Below are 27,347 nucleotides of genomic sequence, written 5' to 3'. Positions count from 1 at the left end.
TCTCTAGATCTAGATTTCTAGATATAGATTTATAGATCTAAATCTAGACTGTAGTCCTGTTTCTAATAAAATCTACTGAAGTCTAAAGTACTTTTCGGTTTTATCTGCCATCGATTTCTTCATTGATTGACATCTCACTTCAAAATCGGCATCGTGTCAGGTCATGATCATAAATTTCATGACAGCGGAGTCAAGTCAGTTAGATGTTCTAGATCTACGGTTCTCTCTGCTGTTGAAACAAAAACGTCTGTCTTCGTCGTCTTCTCAGAAGTTATAGATCTAGATCTAGATCTAGAATCTAGATGATCACCTTTTACTTATTAAATTCATCAACAAGGAGAAATGCTGTGATACTCTTCTCAGCATTATGGTTTATAATTACAACGACGTTTTTAGAAGTTCTTGAAAGTGCGCAGAACAAAGCCATGCAGGAATCAGGTGAAAATTATTCCAAGTTGTTTTTATGACTTAGAATCTAGATTCTAGATATATCTATATTTGAAACGCCGGTACTAGATCTAGAATCTAGATCTAGATGTAGATCTAGATCTAGATCTAGTAGCCATCGTTTCTACATGATAATTATTAATTATTAATATTGTAGTTCTGCCTGAATTGTGGAAGCTTTCTCAGTTTTTTGATAAACCTCCTAGGATTTGACTCCTTTTTTTATGACGTTGTCTTTTATATAAATTCCGATCAATATTGAGTATATATCTAGATCTAGAAAAATCTAGATCTAGTAGATTAGATCTTACAATTGTTTCTGACAGTGTTTGCACAAAAGTAGACGTCCTGTTCATCTCTCATAATCATTATCATTTGAGTTTGAGCAAGTTTAAGTCGAAAGACGCTTGGATAACAATAACAAGACGGTGCAACTCGAACTTTAAGTTAGGCCTAGAGAACGTATACAAGCTGTCTACTGTCTACGTTCTCTAAGTCTAATGTTCAATGCTTCCAAGCGTGGCATCGAATCCCCGTCCCAAAAGGTTGGGTTTTTTTCCCTTCTCCTGAGCCTAAAATTTTTTTTTAAAAGACTCACAGACCAAGGAAAGCCACTACTGAACTTTAACCAGGCCTAAATTGGTAAAAGGAAAAGTATAGGCTATACAAGGGCTACTTTGTACAGAGCTCCTCTTGGGGACAAAACCAGAATGTATACATGCTTCATCACTACATAAAAAAACATGCAAAGCAACAAGATATAATTATGGGAACAATTTGTTGGTCATTCGAGAAGAGGACAACAACAACAAACAAAAAAACAAGGGGAAAAAAACCGTCCAGGACCGGGATCGAACCCACACTGAAAAAAATAATGATTTGACTTCAAGCGCAGACGCGCTGTCACTTTGGTCATCAGAACTTCCAATAACAATGTGCAGATTAAGCTTGATATTTTACACACGGCGACACAGCGTTTTATTTAGCACTGGCGCTAATCGCAACGCGGTGTTTTATTTAGCACTGGCGCTAATCGCAACGCGGCGTTGCAAATAGGCACTTCCTTATTTAATCAGAACTCTTCTCACTTGCAGCACCATTTCGCTTCATTTTTTAAAATTTGAAAAGTCATATCTGTTGGTGTCCAGCCCTCTGCAGATAAATAATAATTTTATAGAACTAATAAAGATGATAAAATATAATTATAAAGTAGTAGGCCCTAATGGGAATTTACATCGCCTAATTCCTAGAAGGCTCTAAGCGCTGTGCAGTGCTGAATCATCACTCAACATAAAGTAACTAATGAATCAGAGGACAGGAAATGCACATAGTGAGACCATTCAAAACTAAAAGAACAGTTCAACACATTTTTCACATACACACACACACACAAACACACACACACACACACACACACACACACACACTCACTCACTCACTCACTCACTCACACACACTCAACATTCACACGAACACACACACACACACTCATTTATCATACATACTCAACTCCTAGACCCTCACAATTCTCATCATATAAAATTTACTGGCAGTGGACAGTGTTGAATAAAAATGAATCTTTAGACTTTTCTTAAACTTAAAAAACTCTCTCTGTGATGTTATGATAAATCTACCGGTAATTATTTTTTTTTATGCTTGCATTTCTATAATTTCTTTTGGGAAGGAATTTTTAGGACTGTGTAGCCTTATTTGTCAAAGACAGAGTCAGTGTTAAGTATGGTAAATAAAGTAATATGAAGGGAGAATATGTCCTATTATTCACCACGATAAAGGATTATAGACCTTGAAATTGAATTTTCAGTCATAAACTTTTAAAGAATTCTATTCTTAATAAAGTATGTGGTCAAGAGGATCAGATCAGGTTTGGAAGATGGATGATCAAGTTCTCACTTCTGTCAAACTTGATCTCTCATTTTTGCTCTAACAAGACTGAATTTGCTTTTACTGCAAAAAGAAAAGAGAGACAGTTACATTGTAATTGTATACATAATTATAATTATATGATTTTACTTTCTTCGCAAATTATTTCCACTCGCCAATTTGTCCTATGATCACCTTCTACTTCATCCCAATGTAGTTCAGGATACAATAATTGATTTTGAACAACAATTGTTTGGTTTGCGCCAAAACTAAATCATAATTAGAAATCAGTCTCTATTTTTTGCAGATTGGGCAGAATCAAACGACAATTAATATATGTACTCATTGGTTTTCAGAGGCTTTAAAAAAAGAAACTGGTGCTGTATTATTCAGTCTATATATAATAATATAAAGAAAAGAGCGCTTAATCTTTAAAGAAGCAGACAACAGCATTATTGACAAATGGGTCAATATATATCAATTTTTATTAAATGAGTTCTTGCTCAGTTCATGATTAAAAGTAAAAGTGATTATGTTCTCAGATCATCAGTGGACAATACATTTTCATCATCAAGTCTGAAACTTGTGTGTTACTGATCTTTTACAGAGTATGATAAACTGGTGTATGGTGGGGTCTGGAAGCATGTAATTCAAAGTCCTCAAGAAGACATACCTGATGTTGTTCAAGCTCGCAAGGTAAGTGTGTGCACTCTTCAAATCACCTTCTCAGCAGTGTTCAGACTTGTTCAGTTTCTTAAGTTTCCTTTGTACTGTTTCTAAGAGAAGTTCAAACTGAGACAGAAGTATTATTGTCCATGTTGGACTTAAAGATTTACACTTTATGAGAAAGGCTCTTCAATTTGCCCTGATGTCATGAAGACCTTGGGAAAGCAGTTCTGCCATGGTAAAGGAAAATGACAAATGTTCCTGTCCAGGTAGGGAGGCAAATTTTTCAGGAGAGGCAAAAAACTTTTTCAATTTTTAACTCTCTGAACTGTTTTTAATTCTTTATGCTATAATTCACCAGAGATCTGGTTACGGTGTTCATAACCTGTTTCAAACGTTTGAATTGTTTAAGTTGAAAAGAAGCAAAGTTATTAGACATTCGTCGTTCTCCCTTGCACTGCGCAGCTGCTGTTAAGCCTTGCGTTGTATAGTATGCAAAAGCGACGAATGGTACGATTCTTCATTCTTTCCCATCCTCATTATAAATAATTATGGGCATAGGCAATGGTCAGTTGTGACTCATCGTCGACTGTGATGACTGTACAGGTTGCTACAAATAAGAATAGAATGTGCACAAATTAGCTAAATGTATTTTATTCGTGTATAAAATTTGGTGTTTGTTATTAAAGAATTTTCTATTCCTATCATTTTCCCTCTGTGTTGGTTCACAGGCTTTCCCTGTGCATTACAGCTATTATCGTGTACTTGTAAGCAGTCCTATCTTCCGAATCCCTTTTTCTGTGTCCCATCTCTCACCACTTGTTTCCCATTTACCATTATATCCAGTCTTCCATAATCCATATATCCCAACTGTAACTCTAAGCATGCTTTGTTTCCCTTCATCTCTTGGTTAAATGCTATACAGTCTATGTCCAAATTAGATGATGTATTATTTAATGACACGTTTTCAACAGCTTGATTTAAAACTGTTTCATTCGCAATAAAGCTTTGGTCTCCTTGAGATTTCTTTGTTATATTCTCTTCAGAAGCGAGTTTTACTCTTAGTTCTTACTTTGGCTAATTGCAAAATTATATGCAAAGGGATCCATAATGTTACAATGTCAGTAGTATTCATGATCAAATCATTGCAAACACAAACTTTCATGTAAGAAATGTAGCAATCTGACTAGACTGTTTTACATATATTCTCTTGGGAGAGGTAATGCGACGCTTTGTACAACACCAATCGTGTTTAATAAAGGATTCAGTTGGTGGGGAAACAAGTTGTTGTTTCATACCACTAAGTAGAGATCAACAAGGACTGTTTGAATCTGCTAGACATTATTATACTCGATTTTAACATCAATTCATAAAAAAAATTGTAAAGCATGACTATGTGTTGCCACAATACGTACACTTTTTAAGCTGGACAAAAAAATTAACTGTCATAACGCAGTGTCATTATTTGTCAAGTAATTCTATAATTTTGTCGACCAGTGACAACGTGCTGGACAAACTGAGGCATTATGTATAGCCATCGTTAGGATGACAAATGACTGGACAGCAAACTGATATATAACTTCAATCAGTGAACATCTGGGGGACACCAATGCAGTGCTCATCCATTTTTTGCTCAACACTTTTTAAAAAATACTACCCCCACCCTTTTCCCCCCCATTCCCATCCGTTTTACTCTTACACATCAGCTTTTTTGCTCTTTTGTCAATATGCACGGTCATAATAATACGTGAAGACAGACAGAAATACGCACCAAGTGATTCATTTTTATAATCCTGGTCGATTGTACTCAGCGGAGATGAGAGGGGATTGTTTGTTTGCGAAAAAGACCTAGTATGCAATGATCCTTTAGCAATGAACAGTTTATTATTTTCCCTTATAGGCATTTCTCAATGACATCATCGGTTCAGTTCGGATCTGTTTTGTCAGTTTGGGGCTAGGTAGACTGTCCTCCATGGGAGGGGCAAAATCGACAAAACCGATGATGACCTTCAATAACAAACATGTTTTCAAGGCCGCGAGTGCACTGAAGCCGCGAGAAACCTGCACTCAGGCCTGGGGCTGGCTAGTTTAAGGGAAAAAGAGGAACTACTCTCAATCACGCAAGAACAGATTAGGATATGACCAAAATTTGTATACGGTTAGATGCAGAATTATTTCTATGAAATACCTAAGAATTTAAAAAATCGAAAAAGTTTGACCTTTCGTCGTTTTCCCTTACAACAGCAGAGTTCAACATAAGGTCTGTTCCATCTTTCTCTACGGATCACCCTCAGGATCTGTCTGTAAAGATGTGAATTATGTCACACCTGTCCATTTGAGTATCTTGAAATGATCTAGTGTGAATCACTAGTGTAAGAAATCACAGCAGCAATGCTTTTCAATTTAAAGTGTATCAACTATTACACTTTTGTAGATGTCATCTATCTGTAGAATCTCTGAAAGGGAGACGGCTCGCAACACCTGATCTAGAGAAGGAAGCACAATGAAAAAATGAATAGTAGAGATGTGTCCCTTCTGTCAAGCTCTGACCAATTCATAAGCACAATAAGTCCTCATTGTGAACATTGAACCACCACTCCTGTCCTTGTCATTTTCTCACCCGATCGACCAAGGGGAATTTGATGATCAGGTGTTTTGTATGTTATGAAAAGCTTCAATTGATTTATTGAGTCTTCAGAGTAAAGTTTCTTGATCTTTTGAGAATTTATAGTTGCAGTCAGACTAAAATTACAGAACTCTGCAGCGCTAATTTCCTTTTAATATGGTAATTTTTTTCTTTCAGGTGGCTCAGGACTTCATACTGCAGCGATACCCTTGGATTTCAGTAACCGATAAGGACATTAAATGCCATACAAAATTGGTTTGTATGCTATATCATTGCTTTCAAATATAAAAAGGAAATTATCTTTATCTGTGAAAAAAGTTATGCTCATGATGAATGTCTACTAGCAGCATATTGGAAAGAAGAATATATTATAGAGTATAAAAATGAATCATATAACTTTAATTTTTTGATACTTCTATGGAATGGCACCAACCAACACCATGCTACTCTTCATTATTATATGTTTGTCCCTTGAATAAAAAAAACTGTATTGTATCACAAAGTGCATACATTACCATTCAGTACTAAAAATGTCAATAAAGAGGTAAGACAGAAGAGAAAGGAGTTTTCAAGTAAATTATCGAAGAACTTTTTCAGACTAGTCAGACCAGCTGAAGTAGAATGTTGTGTAATATTTCGCTATAACGGATGGTGAAGCTGGGAGGCTCTTGGATTTATCTCTAAATCGAACTTTGTATCTTGTGACAAACTAAAGATTTTATATTCTTACAATTTTTACAATTTCTGAAAATATCGATGGTGTGCAGTACAAACTGACTGACTCAATGAAGTCTAGTTTTTCAAGAGGAGTTAAAAACAGCTATAGAGAAGTAAAGAAAATGTTTGGTCGCCAAGTCATGTATGTGTCCAAGGAAGCTAGATAGATATTGTACACCTTATGGATTATCGTATAAAGGGGATTAAAGCTGCCAATAAAAGGTGTTGCTTTTGAAAAAATGTCACCCTTTTCATAACTTAAAAGATATAAAGTGACTGTGACTCTATTTTGATGGGCAGTCTATCACTTGAGTTAGACTAGGTACTGTTTGTTGACAGTATTTCAAGTTTGCCTCTTAAATTTTGTAATTTTGATATGATACTATTACTGAACGAAACAGCTGATCCCTAGCACAGGAAGGGTCTCAATCAAAGTGGCCTGAAAGCACAAATTATTTGAAGGCTATACCCATCATCAAAATGAGGTTACTAGTAAAATGGGAGGAGCACATTCACACTTCAACCAGGCTAACCCCTACTGACTCTTCACCAATCAAGAGCAGATTGTACTCTTCAGACTCAAAACAGGCCTTAACAACCTGAAATACCATCTCTACACAAAGTTTAGGATCGGCAACTCAAAATAGTATCCATGTAGAACTAGCAGCCAAACTGAAAGTCATAAACTACAAGCCTGCCCAATGCATGAAGCACTCAGGAAGAAGTATTGGCCGAAACATAGGCAATGAGCCTGAAATTCTATGGGAGCCGGGGGGACCTGCTGTGTATTGCAGCCTTCACACAAAGACTGGGCAGTCCATTCAAAGATGAACGGGAAGGAGAAGAAAGTATTTTATTACTCATTTATTTATTTATTTATCCTTTTTTCTTTGCAATCTGTTAGTCTTTGATGGTTCACTTTTCCCCCTGTATTCTGGACAATTAACAAAATTCTTTCCTTACAATCATTACAGGACCTTTGGTATACATTCTCAAATCTGGAGCCAGTCCTGTTGGAAAAGCCTACAAGACAGGACCAAAATTATGAAAACTTTGTCTCAGTGCCATTGTCCTTCGGACATTTATATAATTTTCATGTCTTGTATTCAAGTAATGGGAGCAGATTTGTACATTTCCTAACTGTAACCAAGTCCCCTGAATTTGAGAGGTTTTTCATTTATTCCCATATTCACCATTGTGAAAAAGACTTGTCGTGGAATCTGCTGAAACAGTGGGCAGTACAAGACAATGAAAAGGTTCATGGTTCCCCAGTCTTGTCAAGTCTTTCTAGGAGCAAAGATTTCCAAATTTTGGTGTCAAGTGCCAGTGACAATGTTTTAAGTTCGTGCAAGAGTGACAAAGACAATGATGTCCACCAGGAGTGTGCAAAGTCAGGCCCAGTGTCACGTGTATCTGTTGACACTGCAACTGAAAAGAGCTGTGATCATTCAAAGTCATCTAAGTTGTCGTTAAAGGTGATGACATACAATATATGGAACTACTTCACTTTCTCAGCTGATCAAGGAGATTATCTTCCACGGGTTTCCCGACTGCTGAAGGTAGGTTGGTTGTATCGTGAATGATAGATAAGTCACTATGATGTCTAAAAACTTGCAAGGGTTTTCAAGTCTGACAGTATTCTTTTTAACTGTTTTAAAGTGTTACAAATCTGCAAGAGGGTGAAAGGGAGAAATGTTCATGGTTCTTCTCTGAGTGTCTTTGCTTCTACAGCCATATACAGTGGCGTCCAAAAGAAACTTGAAAATGTAATCATCCAATCATCATGTTGCATTGCACTGCATACTCATGCAGCATACCAATTTAAAGCTAAATAAGTTCTGCATCATCTGACTCATAAATAATTCATCTATGTTAAGAGACGCCCGAGATATGGTCACTCAAAATTGGCCCTAAAAAAATCAGGCTTGACAAAATTGTGGGAAATCAAAGAAATGTAAATTTGTCTTCACGCATGTATTGAGGAGCATCAATATTGATAGAATGAACATACATTACATATCCAGTTAATGCAGAATTTTATATTGCAATACAATATTCCATTTTTATATTTTGTCATGATATTTTCAAATAAAATGGAAAATTTAAATAGAGCAATCACAAATGCCTTGCAAAACTTGGACTTAATATTAAATAATTATGATCATTGTTATTTTGCTTAGAAGCCATTGGCTTTGTGTAGTGCATGAACCCTTTTCGCATCAATTTATTAAATTTTGGACCTGATTATCCGCAGTCTCATCTCAAATGTCACAGAAATCTGCAATCAAAAGGTCTGAATCGGGAGCAAAGTCGCTTTTCTTCAGCTGCTGTTTCATGGTACTTCCCTCTTCACATACCTGTAGGATTCATATCACGGCTATTTACTGGTGACCACTCCAACGTTGATTTGATTTTGTTTTCCAAGAATTTTTTTGTGGCATTGGCCGTGTGAGAAAGTTCTTTTCTGCGCACGAAGATGTCTACTTGAATGACACTGTGTCGAAAATATGAGTAAGACAAGACGTTCCAGCACTTGCGCGATGTACCAAACAATCCGCTGATTCTCACAAGGGCGGTTTGTTTATTCCACCCCAGACCACCCAAGATAGTGGCAGTTTCGTGGCCTCTGTTTGTGGCTGAAAGATGATCATATCCAAAATTTAACTAGTCTAACACAGTCCAAGTGCGAAAAAGGTTTCGACACGAAACCATTAGCTCCTAAACAAAAACAAAAACAAAATCAATACTAGTGAGCACATTTTATAAGAAAGTGGCGATGGATGGGACACACCTTAAGAAAGCCCAGTGGAAACATCACAAGACAGTCACTGCAGTGGAACCCACAAGGAGCACAAGGCAGGGATAGGCCACGGGAAACATAGAGGAGATGCATGGAAAGATGAAGCTCACTTGGAATGAGCTTAGAAGGATGGCTCAGGACAGAGATAAATGGAAGGAGCTTATATGTGGCCTATACTCTGCCAGGGGTGAAAGGCATTGATGATGATGACATGTTATGTTAAGGCCAGGTTTTGTGTGGTATTATTAACTGCTACGTTTTCCAATCTGTTTGAAAATATCATCAGAAGATGTTCTGAAAGGAAAAGAGAGAGATTTGATGACACCGAGTATCTTCCAGGACTTCTTAACTAAGCGAGAGTTGGACTGTGCTATCAAGAAACTGAAAAAGCGAAAAAGCCCAGGTCCTGATAAAGTACACAATGAGATGCTACAAAACCTTGGTGAAAAAGCCAAATTGCTACTTCTTAAGCTCTACAACAGAACATGGACTGAGGGAAATCTGCCTAAAGCATGGAAACTAGCTACTATAAACCCAATCTTAACGAAAGGAAAGAAGGCCGATGACCCTAAAACCTACCGCCCAATATTACTCACATCCTGTATTGGCAAGCTCTGTGAAAGAATCCTCAATTCTCGTCTTTATTGGTGGATTGAGTCTTCAGGTCTGATATCACAGTGTCAAGCAGGGTTCAGGTCAAAAGGCAGGACAGAAGACCAGCTCTTCAGGCTTACACAGAAAATCATTGATGGATTTCAAAGAGGGGAACAGACAACGGCTGTGTTTGTGGATCTCCAACAAGCCTACGATAGAGTGTGGAGGAAAGGACTACTCTTAAAACTGCAGATCATGGGAATCAAGGGAAACAAGTACTCCTGGATTAAATCATTCCTTACAGATAGACTCATCCAGACCCAGATGGATGAAACCCTATCTTCAAAAGCAGTACTGGAGGAAGGACTCCCACAGGGATCTTCTACAAGCTGTACCTTATTCCTTGCCTTCCTCAATGACGTTTCAGATGTTCTCAGAACAGAAAAAGCCCTTTTTGCTGATGACCTGGTCTTTTGGCACACTGGAGACTCGACAACAATAAGCAGACGAAGACTACAAGATGATCTAAATTCCCTAGGAATCTATTGCCGTTTATGGAAGATGAAAGTAAACTGCGAAAAAACTGTCTACTCTGTTTTTACGAGAAGCTATAACCTTGCAAATGCAGAAATCCCTCTCAAAATAGATGGTACCAACTTGAAAAAGGAGAATAGCCCAGTGTATCTTGGAGTACAACTTTATAGCAAGCTCAACCTGAAACAACACACCAACAACCTCAGGAAGAACGCTATGAAGAGAATTAATCTCATCAAACGACTTGCCAGTACCAACTAGGGATCAGACAAGAACACTTTGAGAGGCCTCTATTTAGGATATAGGGGCCTACCAGAGCTGTTTTTGATTATAATCTTGTTCTACAAAACATTTGCAGTAAAACTACAAAGAACTCAATGGACACCATCCAAAACCAAGCTCTTCGTCTTATCTCTGGTGGAATGAGAACCTCACCGACTGCGACCTGTGAAATCCACACAAATATTGAGCCATTAAAAACTCAAAGAAAACGGGCAGCTTTAGAAGTATATGAAAGATCTAAAAGGCTAGAAAATAACCACCCAAATAGAGTCCTTGTTGACAAACCTAATCAAAGACTAAAAAATACAAAATCTCTACTTGACACTGTTCTCAATCTCCAAAAAAAAACATCACCTCCCTGAAAGACAAGAACCTCTGGAAAGAGTTCCCTCAACTCTCCCACCACATCTCACCATAGCAAAGCCAGAAATTAGGAAAACACTTTAGGAAAAGAGCAATAAAAACACATATCCTGTAGCACTAAAACATTCTGCCCTTGAAACAATTGATTCCTATCCACCAACATGGATCCACTCATACACTGATGGATCTGCCTTAAAGGCAACAATAGCGCTGGATATGGGTCAGTGATCAACTTGCCCAGTGGGATAAAAAAAGAAGTCTTTAATTCCAGCGGGTCCTTCTGCTCCAATTTCATTGCCGAACAACAGGCTATCACCAACACAGCAGACAACATCAACTACTTGTTTGACACTAACCCACTTGCTACCACAGACATCGTTATCTTTACAGACAGCCTTTCAACACTAGAGACACTTGAGAGTGGGACTGATGTGAACAAAGATGTATTGCACTTGATTTGGAGTCTACATAATTTGATAAGTAGGCACCACGTCAGAGTAGTCCTACAATGGATTCCTGCCCACATTGGGATACCGGGAAATGAAAGAGCTGATGCTCTGGCGGGGAGGGGAGCTGGCCTCCCTCAGTCTGAAATTCCTACGAATTACACCACCTGCTGCCAAATGATCAAGTCAAACCTCAAGGAAGAGTGGATGAATGGTTGGGCCACAGGTACGACAGGAAGGAGGATGTGTGGCCACATGAATAAACCACTGGTCGAGGATCCAATCAATGGGTTGAGGAGGGGAGTTCAATCCATAGTCTTCCAACTTAGAACACAACATGTACCCCTCAAACAACATCTCAACCCATTTGGAGTAAAGCAGTCTGCTGCCTGCCTGCTGTGTGACTGCCCCTCAGAGACAGTGGAACATCATCTGTTCTTTTGTAGAAAACTAACTGATTTAGGGGGATGTTTTCTTCCCAGGCTACCCCACACATCTAATTGCCTCTACTCCTCAGGACAACAATTAGAACAAACATGCAACTATTACCGAATGGCATCATGCAGAAGAGTTAACACTCAGATGCTACTGGGTCGCTAACAACAACAACAACATCAGAAGATGCTGTTCATTGCAGAAACACTAACAATGTTCTCTTTTCATTTGATTCAATACATGTCCATTCCATCAATGTTGATGCCCTTCAATATATGTGCGAAAACACTTTTGCATTTCTCTGATTTCACACAATTTTGCCAAGCCTGATTTTTTAAGGTCAAATTTGAATGATCATATCTCGGGCATCTCTTAACATAGATGAAACATTAATGTGTCAGATGATGAAGAAAGAATTTATTCAGCTTTAAATTGGTATGCTGCCCGAGTGGGTAGTGCAAGCCAAAACAGGATGATTTGGTGATTACATTTTCAAGTTTCTTTTGGACGCCACTATATACATCTCTGCAGACTAAATAGGTGTCATCAAATTGTGAGTTTGGTTTAATAAAGGGGTTCTCATAAATTACTGTTTTATCTCATAAAATCTTTTGAAGGCTCTTGATAACTCTGCATTTCAGTATGCTCAGCCTTTTTTATCATTATTTAATGTTGGTATAGATTTCCACAATCACTGTCCTGTGTGAATCTTACTTAGGTTTCAGTGGCTTACCTCTTGGAATGAGAAGATATACATACGATCAACCACACATATACTGAAACACATACCCAGGGAACAGATTTTCAGGTCTCAAATTTTCTTTTACATTTTCTGTATTTTTAACAAGTAAATAATAAAATTCATACATACTGAAAAGATTTCCGTATCCAGCAAATTTCACGATCTGCATGCTAGATTGTAGGCCTTATGTACAGCCAAAAAAGTCCAAGATGGCCCCCCATTATGGAAGAGAAAAATAGTTAACTTAGACCGGTGGATGTTTTGGGCAGGATTGATGAAAATGAAGAAAACAAACTATTCCCTTCTGAAGTCCTGATCGGAGACGGATGCAGGCTAAGGACTGCCATAAAGCTCATTGAGATGTTGGAGGGGGGGGGCGAAAGGGAGATACTGAAATTTATTTTGGGCTGTGCCATTATTTATATTTAAAAAACACAAGGGAGGACGTGGGAAGTGGTCGTTTGGATAGATAGTTGTCTTGGACAGGTGGCTGTTAGGGCATTCTCGACTGTTTATGTGCGTGTATAATAGGCCTATGTTTGGCACTCTTCTTTTGTGTTGAGGTCATGTCATAGTGTTTTATACACCACAGCATGGCGTATGACAGTTTGCTCTAACGCTATTCCAAGGAGAAGTACCAGTGTGTGCTGTGCTCAATATGGATGGGAACATTGTTTTTACTGAATTCTAATGAAGATCGTTAGCACTAAACTGGTGACAGTAGTGGGCACAGAGTGAAGACACAGCACAATTTTGTATAGGTTTTTTTTCTTTTCTCTTTCATGCATTGAGGTAAGTATTTCTGGTAAGCAAGGCTGGTTTTATAATATAAATATAGGGGTAATTTACTATAGTCCGGACAACACCAAATGGACAACTTGCCAACCTCATTACACCGAAACTAAGTGAAGAATTGCCTTGATTTATTGCATGTGCTTCTGAATTTTAAAAATCCTAAAAAGTCTCGATTTTTATGCATATGCAACAAATACAAAGAGGTTTTTTTCTGTATAATCATTAGTATTTTATTACAATCTGCGCTTTAAAAAAAAATTAGAACAAGAACGGTAGTTGAGTGTTCGTTTTTTGTTTTGTTTTTTCAAATCTATTTTCTTTTCTTGAACTGACTGCATGTGCCGCAAGACTGAGTTGTTTTCAGTCCAGTGGTTACTGGGTAACAGTGGGTTTATTTAGATTGACTAATTTGTAATTGTGATATACAATGAGTAAAATTTCTTTCTTCAGTCTTTGAGATCGCTTGTGTTTCAATTTGCTGTCGCTTTTTCATTTATCACCATGGTTAGATTACTTAATTTACAAACCAGAAAAAAACTCCAAAAGACATTGCCTTAACTACTGAACTATTAACTACTGAGATAATGTTGACATGTCAGAAATGATAATAATAATAATAATAAATTGCATTTATATAGCGCATTTCCACAAAGAAGAGCTCAATGCGCTGTACAATAATACAAAGAACATAGGCAGCACACAACTCCTATAGTAATCATCTTTCTCTCTCTCTCTCACTCTGTGTCTGTTTCTGTCTGTCTGTCTGTCTGTCTGTCTGTCTCTCTCTCTCTCTCTCTCTCTCTCTCTCTCTCTCTCTCTCTCTCTCTCTCCAGTACATCCTTGAGTAAAGACAATCCCACAAAGTTTACCCAGACACCCTCGCACACATTGATGAATTCACACAGTCATAAATTCTTACAGAACAGAACTGCATGAATAAACGATACTGAAAGAACATAATAGATACTGAGGGGACATAATAATATTTGTATTGGGAATGTCGGAAATAACAGATTGATAATAATAATAATAATAAAGATAAAGGCGCATAATACTTCTAATAATACTACTTTCATATTTAGGTGGTTGGAAAATGTATGTGTAGGGGGGGGGGGGGGCTCTGCCTTGGACCTGCATGGGGTGTGTGGGGGTGGGGTGCCCAGTGACATGCCTAGGCTTCAAATTTAGTTTTCGGTTGATCCCCAGTTTTGGATTTGACCTAACTGTATCTCCCCCCCCCCCCCCCGAAATTTCTGGCTGAGCCCCTGCAACGACACCCTGTATTGTTATGATTTTAGCATTGTAGCGTGCTTGCTATGAAAAGTGTGCAGTGTTTATTTGTCGCACATGCACGAAAATCAAAATTTTCAGGTCTTTTAGAATTCAGATGCGCAAGCGAAAATTCAGAGAGATTCGCCACTTAGATTCGATGTAATGAGGTCGCCAAGTTGTCCATTTGGTGTTGTCCGGACTATAGGTTTGGCTATGGTGTATCATAGACAATTATCGAAGCTGTTGATAAGCTGATAGACTTCAATGAGCACATTGTGCACAGGTTTTTTTCTTTGCACGGCTTCAAATGATATTCTAATGGGACAGGTTTGATCTCTCCAGATTGTCAAGGAAGCCCAGCCAGATATTGTGGGTTTTCAAGAGATTCGCTTTGAAGCTCCTCGAGGAGGTCGTCAGGGACCAAGCCAGATGGATCACATTGTACCGCACTTACCCGGATATCAGGTAGAACAATGTACCGTGTGGGAAAAACAATGCTTCTATTACTGGATGCATGAAGACAATTTTTGCTCAGAGATTATTTTGTCTCAAATGAAGCGACTGGATCACATAATCTGAACTTGGCTAACTGAACTCTTTGTTCCAGCGTGACCCTGAAATGATATCACTTGAATTTCCTTTTGCTGTGTAAAAATAGGCATGAAAATGACAAAGAAGATTCTCCAAAAGATCCGGGTTTTACGATACAGTATGGGGAATACTTTGAAGGCAAAGGCTCTGTAAAAATGCCATATATATCATCAGAACAACAATAGAGCATGCCCTGGAAGTTCAGAAAGATCTTCATTTATGCTTTATAGACTACACCAAGGCTTTCGACAAAGTTAGGCACGACAAGATCATCGATATGCTAGAAGTCCTCAATATTGACGGGAAGGACTAGAGGATTATCAAGAACATGTACTGGGATCACACGGCTGCAATAAGAATAGAAAACGACATCAGCGAATACATACAGATTAAAACAGGAGTCAGACAGGGATGTGCATGTTCACCAGACTGGTTCTCTCTGTATAGTGAAAATATCATTAGACACGTAGAAGAAATGCCAGGTATCTCGATAGGGGGACATAATGTAAACAATCTAAGATATGCAGACGACTCAGTCCTAATAGCAGAAGATGAAGAACATCTACAGAATCTATTAGATGTCATCGTACAAGAGAGTGACAACATGGGCCTAGGCCTAGACATCAAGAAAACTGAAACAATGGTGATAAGCAGAAAAACTCCAACCCCAACCTTCAATATATCAAAATCAATTATACCACCCTCAAGCAAGTACAACATTTTAAATATTTGGGGACCATTATATCATCAGATGGGAGATGTTACACCGAAATTTAAAGCCGCATTTGCCAAGCAAAAGCAGCCTTCCACAAAATGAAACAGATACTCACAAACATCAATCTGTCACTAGAAACAAGAAAAAGAGTACTGAAAAGTTACATGGAGCCAATCCTTATACGCCAATCCTTTATACGCGTACGAAGCATGGACAATCAATAGACAACTGAAAAGAACAACTGAGGCGACAGAGTTGTGGTTCATAAGACGTATGCTACATATCCCATGGACAGTTAGAAAAACAAATGAAGAAGCCCTGGTTGAAGCAAATTGCAGACGACAGCTTATGACAAATATACGAAAGCGACAAGCAAATTTCATTGGACACACAATGCGGAAAGAAGCATTGGAGAATATTTTAACAACAGGCAAGTTTGATGGAAAGAGAGGCAAAGGCAGACAGAGGGAAAAGATACTGGACAAGTTGACAACATGGCTGGGAGCAGCAAGTACAACGGACACCATTGCTGCAACGCAAGACAGATGGAAGTGGAGGTCCATGATCGCCTACGCCAGTCGGCAAGGCATCGGATGATGACGATGATCTGGGCTTGTGGGAGAAAGTTGAATTATAAGGAATTGTGGCATAGAGAGCAGACCAAAAACAGAGAAACAGACCAGATCAAATTTTGAGGAGGCCAACAGCCCGCACAACTCACGAGACCTTGTCATAAACCTGCAATATGAACATGGAGCAAAAAAATTGTTTTGGAAGAGCTAGAGGCAGGTCATCATATTTATATATATATTAGAAAGACCAGAGTCTGGTTGGAAGGAGGCAGCAAAAACAGCCTGGAGCAGTGTTGAATTGATTAGATTCGTCAATGGCCTCTGCAACATTAAAATTCCCAATTATTATTTTAGAAATTTGTCTTGTATAGGATATTTGTATCTAACAATAAATGGTGATTTAAATAACGGTGGAGTTTGATTAAACCGAAAACTGCGGGACTGCTAAATTTTCTTTGGTTTAGTCATGTTTTTAGTTCAATGGTATGCTCAGTTAATGAAGGAGAAAATCAAGGATTCACTTTTCTTTTGGTGTACTGCTGCCTTCATATTAACTCCTTTGTGATAAGGAGTCAGTTCTTTCATCACCGGGCACAGTTTTGGATTCCTAGGGACACAGAGTAGTGCTAGATTTAGTGGTTGGTTGCCTATAATTAGACCTGGTTTGTAAATACTATCTCTAAAACTAAAAGCAAAAGATTTCCTTTTTCGGAAAAGACATAGCTGAATGCGTATCTGCAATTAGTTTTTTAAAATCCATCTAATAGAAGCAGTATGCAGAATACAACCTATGGTGAATGGCGTTCATCATCGTGGTCCTCACGCATCACAAGGCCTGATGAGCGCCATACATCACAGCAGCTTCTTGGCATATGTCATGTAGGTCACGAAGGAGTTAACTGTATTCGATTTAAGTGGACTCCATTGTACACAACTTGTTAAAATTATCTGTGACCTTCTGTACACTAGAATTAAAACCTAAGTATTCCAACCCATTTTGATATGCTGTTTCTTTTCTGTTTGCCACAGAATAAGGGAGTTAGTCTGTAATTTCTCATATATATACTATCAGAAAGCAGTCACTCATGTTGATTTCACCTTCTGTTTTAACAACCAGTTTGTGTACCAGCCAGCAATGATGCATGAGACCTGCTTGGAGCAGGGCCGGACAGAGGAGGGTGTTGCGATATTCTCCAGATTTCCTATAATTTTTCATGACTATATACTGCTACATCGGTAAGACTACAAACATTAACTGATAGTTTTCATGTTCTTCTTTTAGTGTTACATATTATATATTGTCGGTGTTTCAAGCAGTCCACTTTAAAAGTCCGTTCGGGTACTTTTTACATCAGAGACAAAAACACTAGTTTTTGTTGTGTTGTCCCTATCAGGAATCATGAAAAGCAAAAATATTGTAAGCTTTGACCATAGCATTAAACTGCCTTATAGTGATGTTGAAAGGTGCACCTTTGGTAGAGCTTTGGTTGAGTGTAAAAATTAAAAATTCTCAAAATTTGGACTTGCGACAGCAGTGATAAATTGTTTTTAATGAAACTAATTTTATTGTCTTATATACCCATACAGATCAATTTTTAACTTTGTCTTGACATTAGACAGCCCATGTTGGATTTTTAAAAATCTCTGTTTCTTCCTAATACTGTACCTGTCAACTGCTTTCACCATGGATATTTTGACCCACATCACATTACAATAAACTTAAGTCCTTCCTACATGATCTTTCTTCACTATTTTTCTATATCTCATTTGACAAGTGCACGAGGCAAACTGTCCTCTTGCTGCAGATTCCCAATCACGCTCATCAAAAAGTTTATATGTCATTCCTTTGTTTATCTTCTTACATTGCTTTCTCAACGAAAAACTGCCTGTAATTTTCCCAGAAATCTGAGCAATAACGCTGATGGACATCAGAGAGTCTGTTTACATGCTGTGATACTAGTGCCAAGTGTTGGGCCAGTGAGTATCGGTTCATTTTATAATTACAGTCAAACCTGTGTAAGACGGTCACCCATTGTCAAAGAGAAAAGTGGCCGTATAAGACAGGCGGCCGTCTTAGGCAGGACTGATCAAGATGAAGAAAACAAACCATTCCCATCTGAGGTCCCAATTGAAAGTAGCCGCATTGTTGTTGTTTTTTGTTGTTGTTGGTTTGTATTTTGTTTGTAATTTTTATTTTGTTGCTGATTTTGCGCAAGGGTGACAATAAAACGAAATGTATCAGACGAGGAAGACCGAGTGCCATGTTAAAACAAACACGTGGGTTGCCACCACTCAGAGAACAAGCGATGCTTCTATCACAAGTTCATGTTGACATCCTTTGTTGTTACTTTGTTACAGACTGGGTAAACAGTGACCACTCATCTCACTTACGATCTGTGTATGAGTTCTGGGCGGGGCTTATGGGTTATGAGGGATCGCACACTTACCTCACCAGCAGCTGAACATTGGTAGCTATTGGTCAACAGTGGGAGGGGCCTACACAACATGATCAGTTGGAGGGACTACCTAACAACAACGACAGGTGATTGAATTATGACAGCTCACCCACAACGCCAGGGGCCAATGCACAATTTATGACAAAACGTAATGGAGTCACTAAGGTGGCCGTCGAAGACAGGTGTTATTGCTTAGTGGAATAGGGGTTGTGTTGTAAAATATGGTGGCCGTGTTGGACAGGTGCCCGTTTTACACAGTTAAATTATATAGAAAAAACACAAGGGAGGAAATGGAAAGTGTCCGTTTGTAGGCAGTTTGACTGTAATTGTATAGGACATAAAGCTTTTTTTGAAGATAGTGATGTGTGCTGCTGAAGTGCAATCTAGTATTATTATCATCATCACCACTATTATTTTTATAATTATTGTTATTAATAGCAGTATGCTTGTTATAATAGATATTGTTTATTTTGTTATTATTATGATCATTATCGTAATAATTATTTTTATTATCATCATCATTATTACTATTATTATTATTTTTACCTTATATTATTTTTGGTTCGTCCTTTGCCAATAATTTAAAAACTTTTAAGACAAAGCAATGTTATAAATTGTATATTTTTAATCCTTTCTCAAACTTAATGTCTTGTGTTTTGGGCTGATTCTGTTTGCAGCACATGTCAGGGGTAGCACCTGTCAGGGGTGCTGGCTTTGATCAAAATTAATTTGTCTACTTTTTAGCAGTCTCACAAGTATTTCCTGGAAATTTTGAGTCCCAGGTTTTTGGCACTCTCAGAAGTAAAAGAATATATTTTGATTGCTGATCAAATGCAGATGTCAGTTAACCAACAGAGTACAGAAAAGTCTCATGCAATTGGTCAGAAAGTGAAATGACTGAAATAATCAAGTGTCCTGGTTTCTTCTCTTTGGCTCATGACAGTTGCTTATCATTATTTTGACAAGGACTTGGAATCTTCTTCCTTTTCTACCGTTGAACTGGCTGTTCTGACTGTTTCGGAATTTTACAGGATGCATTCACTGACTTTTCTCATCCCCGCCAGGTCCATGTGTTCAACACACACTGGTCCCTAACCCATGTGGCACGGGAGCGAGCTGCTGCCCAGATACTGGACTACATGAAACGCTATACAGGGCCTGCCATACTGATGGGGGATCTCAATGCTACTCCAGAAGAAAAAGCAATAAAGTACACTTCTTCTGACCTCTTCTCATCTCACCTTGTCTGTGCCCAGTTTTGTATACATCTCATAAGTGTTTTCTTGGTTTTCAAGTTCATGGTTCAGACAGCGATGGCTAAAATACAGGAGAAAGACATTCTCAGTTTAAGGGGAGGGGCGGCAGCTGAAGGCTAGTGGATCAAATGTTACTAAATTTCTCACATATAACAAGCATAGTAAGGAGTCTTAAAATCTGCCATCAAATTTGAGAAAAAAGTTTCGTTTCCATGGATACGGTGGCCATGTAGGATTTTGTTGACATGTCTTACATAATTAACGCTGCACTTATTTGTCTTGGAAATATATTGTTTTTTTGCATACATCTCGGCAAACAGTACATCTACAAAAGTGTTGAATGAATTTTTCCTTAACCTACTAGAAACATTTTAATGAATTTTTTCCTAAGGTAGTGTTCACATTTGCAAAAAATCAGTGAAAATCCACACTCCAAACACCACCAACAAACATCTATTCCATAAATCAAAAATAGGTCACACAGATTTTTTGTATTACTATTACATATTTTCTTAAATCTGTGAAAATTTCATGAAGATTGGATGAAAAATGGTAGAGTTATTTTTTTTAAGTATATAGTATAGAATGACCACGTTTCAAGAAAACAGGCAATATAGAAAAATAAAAGATTGACTTTATGAGGAAATGGTGGATGCAAACATGCCCGGTATGGGAAGAAATAAGGCTTTTGGGGGTTCTTATGCAATGAAATAGTTGTAAGAGAGACTGAAGAAGCTAAAAATGCCTACAACTTAAAATCCATAGTTCTGAGCCGAATCAGGACTTGAGGTGATCTATTATAATGAAGTGATTTCGACTCTGAAAAAATTTGTTGTTAGCGTTTTATCCATATGTCAAAGAACACGGTCTATCGTAAATACAGAATCAGTTTTAACTGAACCCCCAACCTAAGTTGGAAGTGTAGCTTGTACCAACAAGGAGGGAATGGTCTCTTCAGATGTGTTTTCTGTGGTTTAAATGATTAAGCTATGGCCTGGCTTCATTGTCATTTTAATTGCTTAAGTTGAAAGGATAATCAGCATTCTTCATTAAGAATATTATATGCCCATCAGGCTACAGTGTCGTATGTGTTCCAGAGGTCTGAGTTGGTTTATTGGAATGACCTGACTAGCCAAATTATTTAAGCCTCCTTTTGGGGTACACAACTTTATTATATTTTGAATATATCATCAGTGTCACAAGCAATCCGCTCAAGTCCATTGGAGTACTTTTTCTGGTCAGAGACAAAAAAATTACTTTTATTGTGTTGTTCTTATAAAATCATGAAAAGTATCAACTGCATTTTGATGACGTTGAAATGTATACCTGTGGTAGAGCTTGAGAAGGGTGTAAAAATAAAAAATGTTCCAAAAATTTGGACTTAAGTTGATTGTTTGCGACAGCGACAATATGATCACTTTAACTTTTGATACTGATTGACATCTTAAGTCCAAAGTCTGTATGCATGGAAAATCCTGAAACTGAATTCAATTAGGTTTCTTTACAATTTGCAGTCTCTGATGCATAGTTATAGTATACAGTTAAAGGAGAATTGACATTTTAGTGAACATATTTGCAAACTGTATTATAATTATTATCTTTGAAAACTGTTCCACATTTATAATAGCATTACAGTTACAGAACAAAATTCAACATAGGTCTAAATTTAAGTGTCAGTGATTGATGTTATCCTAGATTATACTTGACAGTAATGTGTCCTTGTCTCTATGCTTGGTACAGTGGTATCCTGAAGGATTCAGAGTTGCAGGATGCTTGGGAGTTATTGCATTCTGGTACAGACGGTTCAACTTTCAGTTGCCTGGAGAATGCACCCACTAAACGGGTAAGACAAAAATTGCTTGAAACTATACTGTACTCCTTAGCTCCTATCTCCGGCAAGCTGCTCCCAGCGACTCGCGGTCAGAACCATCGTGCTGGTGAGCCGCTGGCAGCAGCTTGGGCACATTCCTTTACGACAACTTTGACATCAAATTACTTTTTGGCAATTACCAAAAACAAGTCTCTTTTACCAGAAGTTCATTCATTAGATGTAGAACTATCAAAATATGTTCTCTTGTTTCGAGTTAATGACCCGTTTAACCCTTTCACCCTCAGAGCTATCCCTGCCCAACAAGGCTGAAATTCTGGCAAAAGGGACCTAACTCCGCTTAGACTGCATGACTATATTATTTTAAAAAATCATTAAAAATCAGAGGATGAGTCTAAAATTACAGTTTAGGTGTCAGAGCACAGATAAATGAATAAACTACAAGCAAGAAAATGTATGGTTTTGTACGAAAAATCATTGTGTATTAGGTAAAAAAAAAATTCTGAAGTGAAAAAAAAAACCCCAAAAGACACAACCCGCTTTTTTTGCCCGCAGAAGTTCATGATGTTTTACCCAGAACAGCCTTTTGCAAGGCCTAACCTGGCCCAAATTGCATCCTGTCACTGTCTCACTCCCTCTGCCTAGCTTTGTAAAGTTTCTGGTCTTTACACAGTAGTGGCACGACCCCTTTCTACCATGTATCCTGATCACAACATGCTCTAAAGGATTTGTTGTGACAGAGCCCACAGTCCCAGTGTTGCTCCTCCCTTTTTTACGTCGTAGTGCAGCAAGTATGTAGTACTAGATCTAGATCTAGCTAAAGTGCTGTGGGTGCTAGGCCTATCTTCTTCATCAGTCTTCTAAATCATCACCTCCAGCAACGATCTCACCATCAACATCACTATCATAGTTGTTCCCCTCCCCCTAGAGCCTAGATCTAGACCTGCGACATCGTGTTCGCTCTCCTACTATAGTTCTCGCTCTCTCTCTCTTTCACGACTTCACGACTGAGTGTCCGAGTGACTACTTGTACTACTAGCACTAGATCTAGCCCCTTGGTCGACGATATCGACATTTAAATCCCAATTATAAGTGTCTCCATCGTATACAGTGCCTGTAGCGACGCAAAATTTCATCCACGAAGTTAGATTTAGGTCTCTAAAAAGCACGAAATTTAAAAAATCGCCGCTCTCGCGTGCTTCGATCGATTTTCACCAAATAAACACGACAGTAAAGGGCAACCACTCTAGATTCTCGCTATAAGCTCGGCAATCTCGTGCGACCTCGCAGGAAGCGAGACAACGTAGAAACGAAAGTAGTGCAAACGGGTGAATCGAGTGGGCGTGTCGGCGCACATCGGCGACTACGGGGGTTAGCGATGACAGCGCACATCGGCGCCTCCGAGTGGCAAAAGGTTAATGACAAAAAATTTTAGATTAAGTACCAAAAGAGGCCCTCAGCATAATGGGTTTTCCCCCCTCGGAGATAGAGAGTTAATGCACCTTTCCATGGTGTCTGGTGTCTCTTTTTCTTTTGCATTTGTAGTTTTCACTTTTTGAGATGTTAGGTGAAGAAAAGTAAAAAGAGAAAAAAGCATGAATCACACACTCCTGCTGAGGTGCATCATCAAGACTGAAGTTACACTCAAAGAGATTGCATAATGAACATACTTTCGATGAATTTGTCCATTTGATTGAAGGCTCCAAATGTGTCACGACGCAGTGGAATCATGCACTTGTTAGTTTTTTTGGGCAAATGTAGTTATTGGTATAATCTTAAAGCCTGTTCATTTGCCTCACTTTAAATGAAAAAGATGCCTATCTATCTTGAGTAGAAGTGGAGGTATTTTCGATTGAAAGATGTGGGAGTCGCCTGGTGTTGGAGGTAAGGTTAGTGAGAAAATGGCTGCCAAAATTATGTGACTTTCAAAGCTGCAGTATCCTTGAAAGCTACAATTTTTTAATTTTTTTGCCTTTGTTCAAAATTTTTCAGCAAAATCCATACAGGAATGTGTTTTACAATGATTATAAAAAGTATTGAGCCGAAAACAAAACAAATGTATATAAATTACCAAGTGGTCAGAAAAATATCGATTTCTTCTGTTTCATTATTTTTTAAGAGCGCCTGATTTCACCACAATGCCTCCCTACACAAGACTCAAAATGATCAACACCATATTCATCCCAACACTCTCCTATCAATGCCAAACATGGACCACGAACAAGACATTAGAGAAAAGAATTACAACATGTGAAATGGGATGTCTTAGAAAAGCAGTAAACAAGACCAGGAGAGACAAAATTAGAAACTCTGTAATCCGAGAAGTGGTGGGCATAAATGATGTCATACATCACATCCTACACCAAAGAATCAAATGGTTCGGACATCTCATGCGATTACCAACACACCATCCAGCACAACGTGCCTTCATCGAAAAATTCGATAGCAACAAGGCTAGAGGGTGACCGAGAAAGACCTAGATAGATGGAGTCAAGGAAGTATTAACCACCCAGGGCGTCCGCCTGACCCAAGCTCTCTGGCTGGCGACAGAGAGACGTCCCTTTCTTCCCGCAACACCCAAAAGGGTATAAGCGATGGATGAAATTAAAAGTAAAGTAAAGCCTCACGAACGGTGTTTGGAAAGAGTCAGGATCTCAACAAAGAAAAATTGTGAAATAATTGTAGAACGTAGTACAGTGGAGTCCACTTATAACGAGTCCTGAAACAACGAGAAGTCTGTTATAAAGACACTATTGTAAAACCCCGTTTTTTCTCCTTCTTTATCTTTGTAAATAAAATACTGCTATTGCGCAATCAGACCGTCACGCGCACAGACCAATTAAACATGTTATAAAACCTTGCCAGTTGAGAAAGTTGTTGGTGATCCAGCGAAACAAAGAATGGGAGAGCCCACACGAACCAACAATGAAGGCCAAAGCGAATTAGTGGGGAGGGTGTGGCATGCGCAGACAAGCAGAACGCATCGCGTGATAGGCCAGCCCAGTCTAGATTATCTAGGCATACCGTGCCTCTCACTTCTCTGGTGCGGGATGGGGTGGTCACAATGCTGTGATAGATGGATGGAGTGAATGTGTGACGTGCGCAAGCAGACGCAACGCACCACAGGGTGTGGTGGGGTAGGGGACAATACAGCGGGCGAGTTAGCCTAGAGCCAGAGCCCCTTCTTTCTGATCGCCAAGGCCGATTTGTCAACATTGCTAGTGCTAGAGAAAGAAACCTGATTCGATTTTTTTATCAAGTAAGACCTAGAGATCATGTTGAACAAATCGTCATCAGGAGAAATACAAAAAGGAATAAACAGAACGCCAAACTCAAAGATTAGGCCTAGTTTACTATTTCCCTTGAATTTATTACTGGATCCCTTGTAACGAGAATCCTGCTATAATGGACATTTCGCAACGGTCCCCTCCCTCTCGTTATAACAGGATTCCACTGTATTGGTGTAATTGATTTGTGTTTTTTTTCAAGCTTTTGCTTTCTGCAAATGTACTATATATTTACCCTCCACTGTGCTGTTTTGTTTCAGATTGATTACATATTCTTCAGAAAAGAAAGTGGATTGACTCTTGAAAGTATAACAGTTGTTCCAGATGCAACAAGGTGTGATTTTTAGAGCATTGTAGTTTTGTGAAGAGCCAGTGACATATTTTGTTTCTGTATTACCCACTTTAAATTCAAATGTATACCTTCCAGATGTTGAAGACAAGTTCTGGGTTGTCTTCTCTACATCAGTCTTTCGTTGAAAATACAGAATCTTTCTTAAGAAAAAGCCAAATATTGTATGTTTATTTAAATAAATTTAAGGAAATAGACTAAAACTAGTCTGTGTATATTATATGTGGAAGCTTTGTTTTTTCCACATTTCCACTGGCACAATATTTTTCAAAACACACAGGTGCTCAAAAAGAATCCATCTGATAATTTGAATAGTGTCAACTGAGAAAGAAGAGTTTTTGTGAAGTGGCTTCTTGTGAATAAGGAAATCAACTTTGGATTGGATTGTTGAATAAAATAAGAGCCTGCAATGTGAAAAATTTGTTCAACCTTTGCAAGATTTTCATTTTTCAGTAAAGTTGATTCTTTGTACATACTGGTATTTCATGTTTTTTATCCTTAAGATTTAATTGACTGCTGCCTTTATTTTAATTTGCGCAACCCTGATCCATGTCTCTGTACCTCTTTCAGGAAAAAAGCTGCTTCTGATCATCGCCCAGTTTTGGCCACTTTCACCTGTGCTCAAAGAAATCAATCTTCCTCCTGAGATTTCATTTTTCATCTGTTGCAAGAAAGGAAGAGAGAGTGATATTATTTAATTTTGAATGAAATATTATTATGCCTACTTATTATTAGCAGCTCAAAGTTTGCCCTTATTGCTGTTAGGTTTGATCCGCCATTTATTTTCTTGCAGTCGTACAATTCAAAATCTAGCATGGTTTGAACTTTGCTCAGCTGAACCAAGTTCAGAATTTATTTTTTAAGTTTAGACTGGACTTTAAATAGCTTGCTGAATCGGTTTTTGTTTGCTCATTTAAAAGCTTTACAAGGTTTGGTTTAGGTGAGATGCGATGCTCCGCTCATTTTCCTTCTTTCTTTTTTTTTAAATCATTTGGCATCCCTGATAAATACATGGGTAGAAAACTTCTTGTATGGAATAAAAATAATGACAGCTGACACATTAATTTTTAGTGTTTTTGTGTCGGAAATATGAGCGGACACTTATGAATATATATTTAAGAAATCAGAACGTTATCAGTTATTGCAAATGGTCATAGAAACAAAAATAAATGCTGGGAAAATCTGGCGCTGATACGGTGTCACTGGAAAGCTAAAAATTATCCTTGTAACCCAATTACGAGAATTCATCCCTGTCATTCAGTCACGTAACAAAACCTAGACTTAACATTTTAAGAAAAGGTTCTAGAGTGTAACAGATACTGTTTGTGTATTATATTGTAGATGTATTGCGGCACTAAAATCGATTTGTACTTTTTCATAGAGAGACTTCAGGGTAATTTTTATAAACTTTCAAGAAAATATGCAAATATTCACGATTGTATTAGACACATAAAGTTGTATTTGGAGGAATTACTTCATAGCGAATTGTGTTCAGGATGGATAAAGTTGCAAAATTACAGCTTTCTATTATATGCGCAGATGCTATCTTTTCTGAGTATACACACCAATGTTATGTCGTTCAGGTTCAAAAGTTCAACAGTTTTTGTTTTGCCATTTTTTAAAATATTTATTTTTTTCATTCGCACTTGTCCAAAAAACGTTACAATTTAGCATTGCTGACTTCAGCGCGTCT

The 27,347-nt window shown here is 38.1% G+C and overlaps 1 protein-coding gene across 1 annotated transcript; it reads left to right on the top strand.

The window, feature by feature from the left end:
- LOC101857205 lies at positions 1-26,820 on the top strand (the record flags this gene model as incomplete). Its single annotated transcript, XM_005106563.3, is given in 11 exon segments — positions 1-438; positions 2,936-3,024; positions 5,798-5,875; positions 7,312-7,896; positions 14,943-15,065; positions 17,596-17,714; positions 18,380-18,455; positions 19,999-20,144; positions 21,931-22,033; positions 25,566-25,639; positions 26,225-26,820. Coding segments are annotated over 11 exon segments (1,605 nt in total). The 3' UTR covers positions 26,301-26,820.
- Positions 26,821-27,347: the final 527 nt, after the last annotated feature.

This window comes from Aplysia californica, unplaced genomic scaffold (genome assembly GCF_000002075.1).
Source record: "Aplysia californica isolate F4 #8 unplaced genomic scaffold, AplCal3.0 scaffold00543, whole genome shotgun sequence".
NCBI classification, from domain to species: domain Eukaryota; kingdom Metazoa; phylum Mollusca; class Gastropoda; order Aplysiida; family Aplysiidae; genus Aplysia; species Aplysia californica.
The sequence above is the reverse complement of the archived record's forward strand: the minus strand, read 5'-3'. Positions and strand labels throughout refer to the sequence as shown.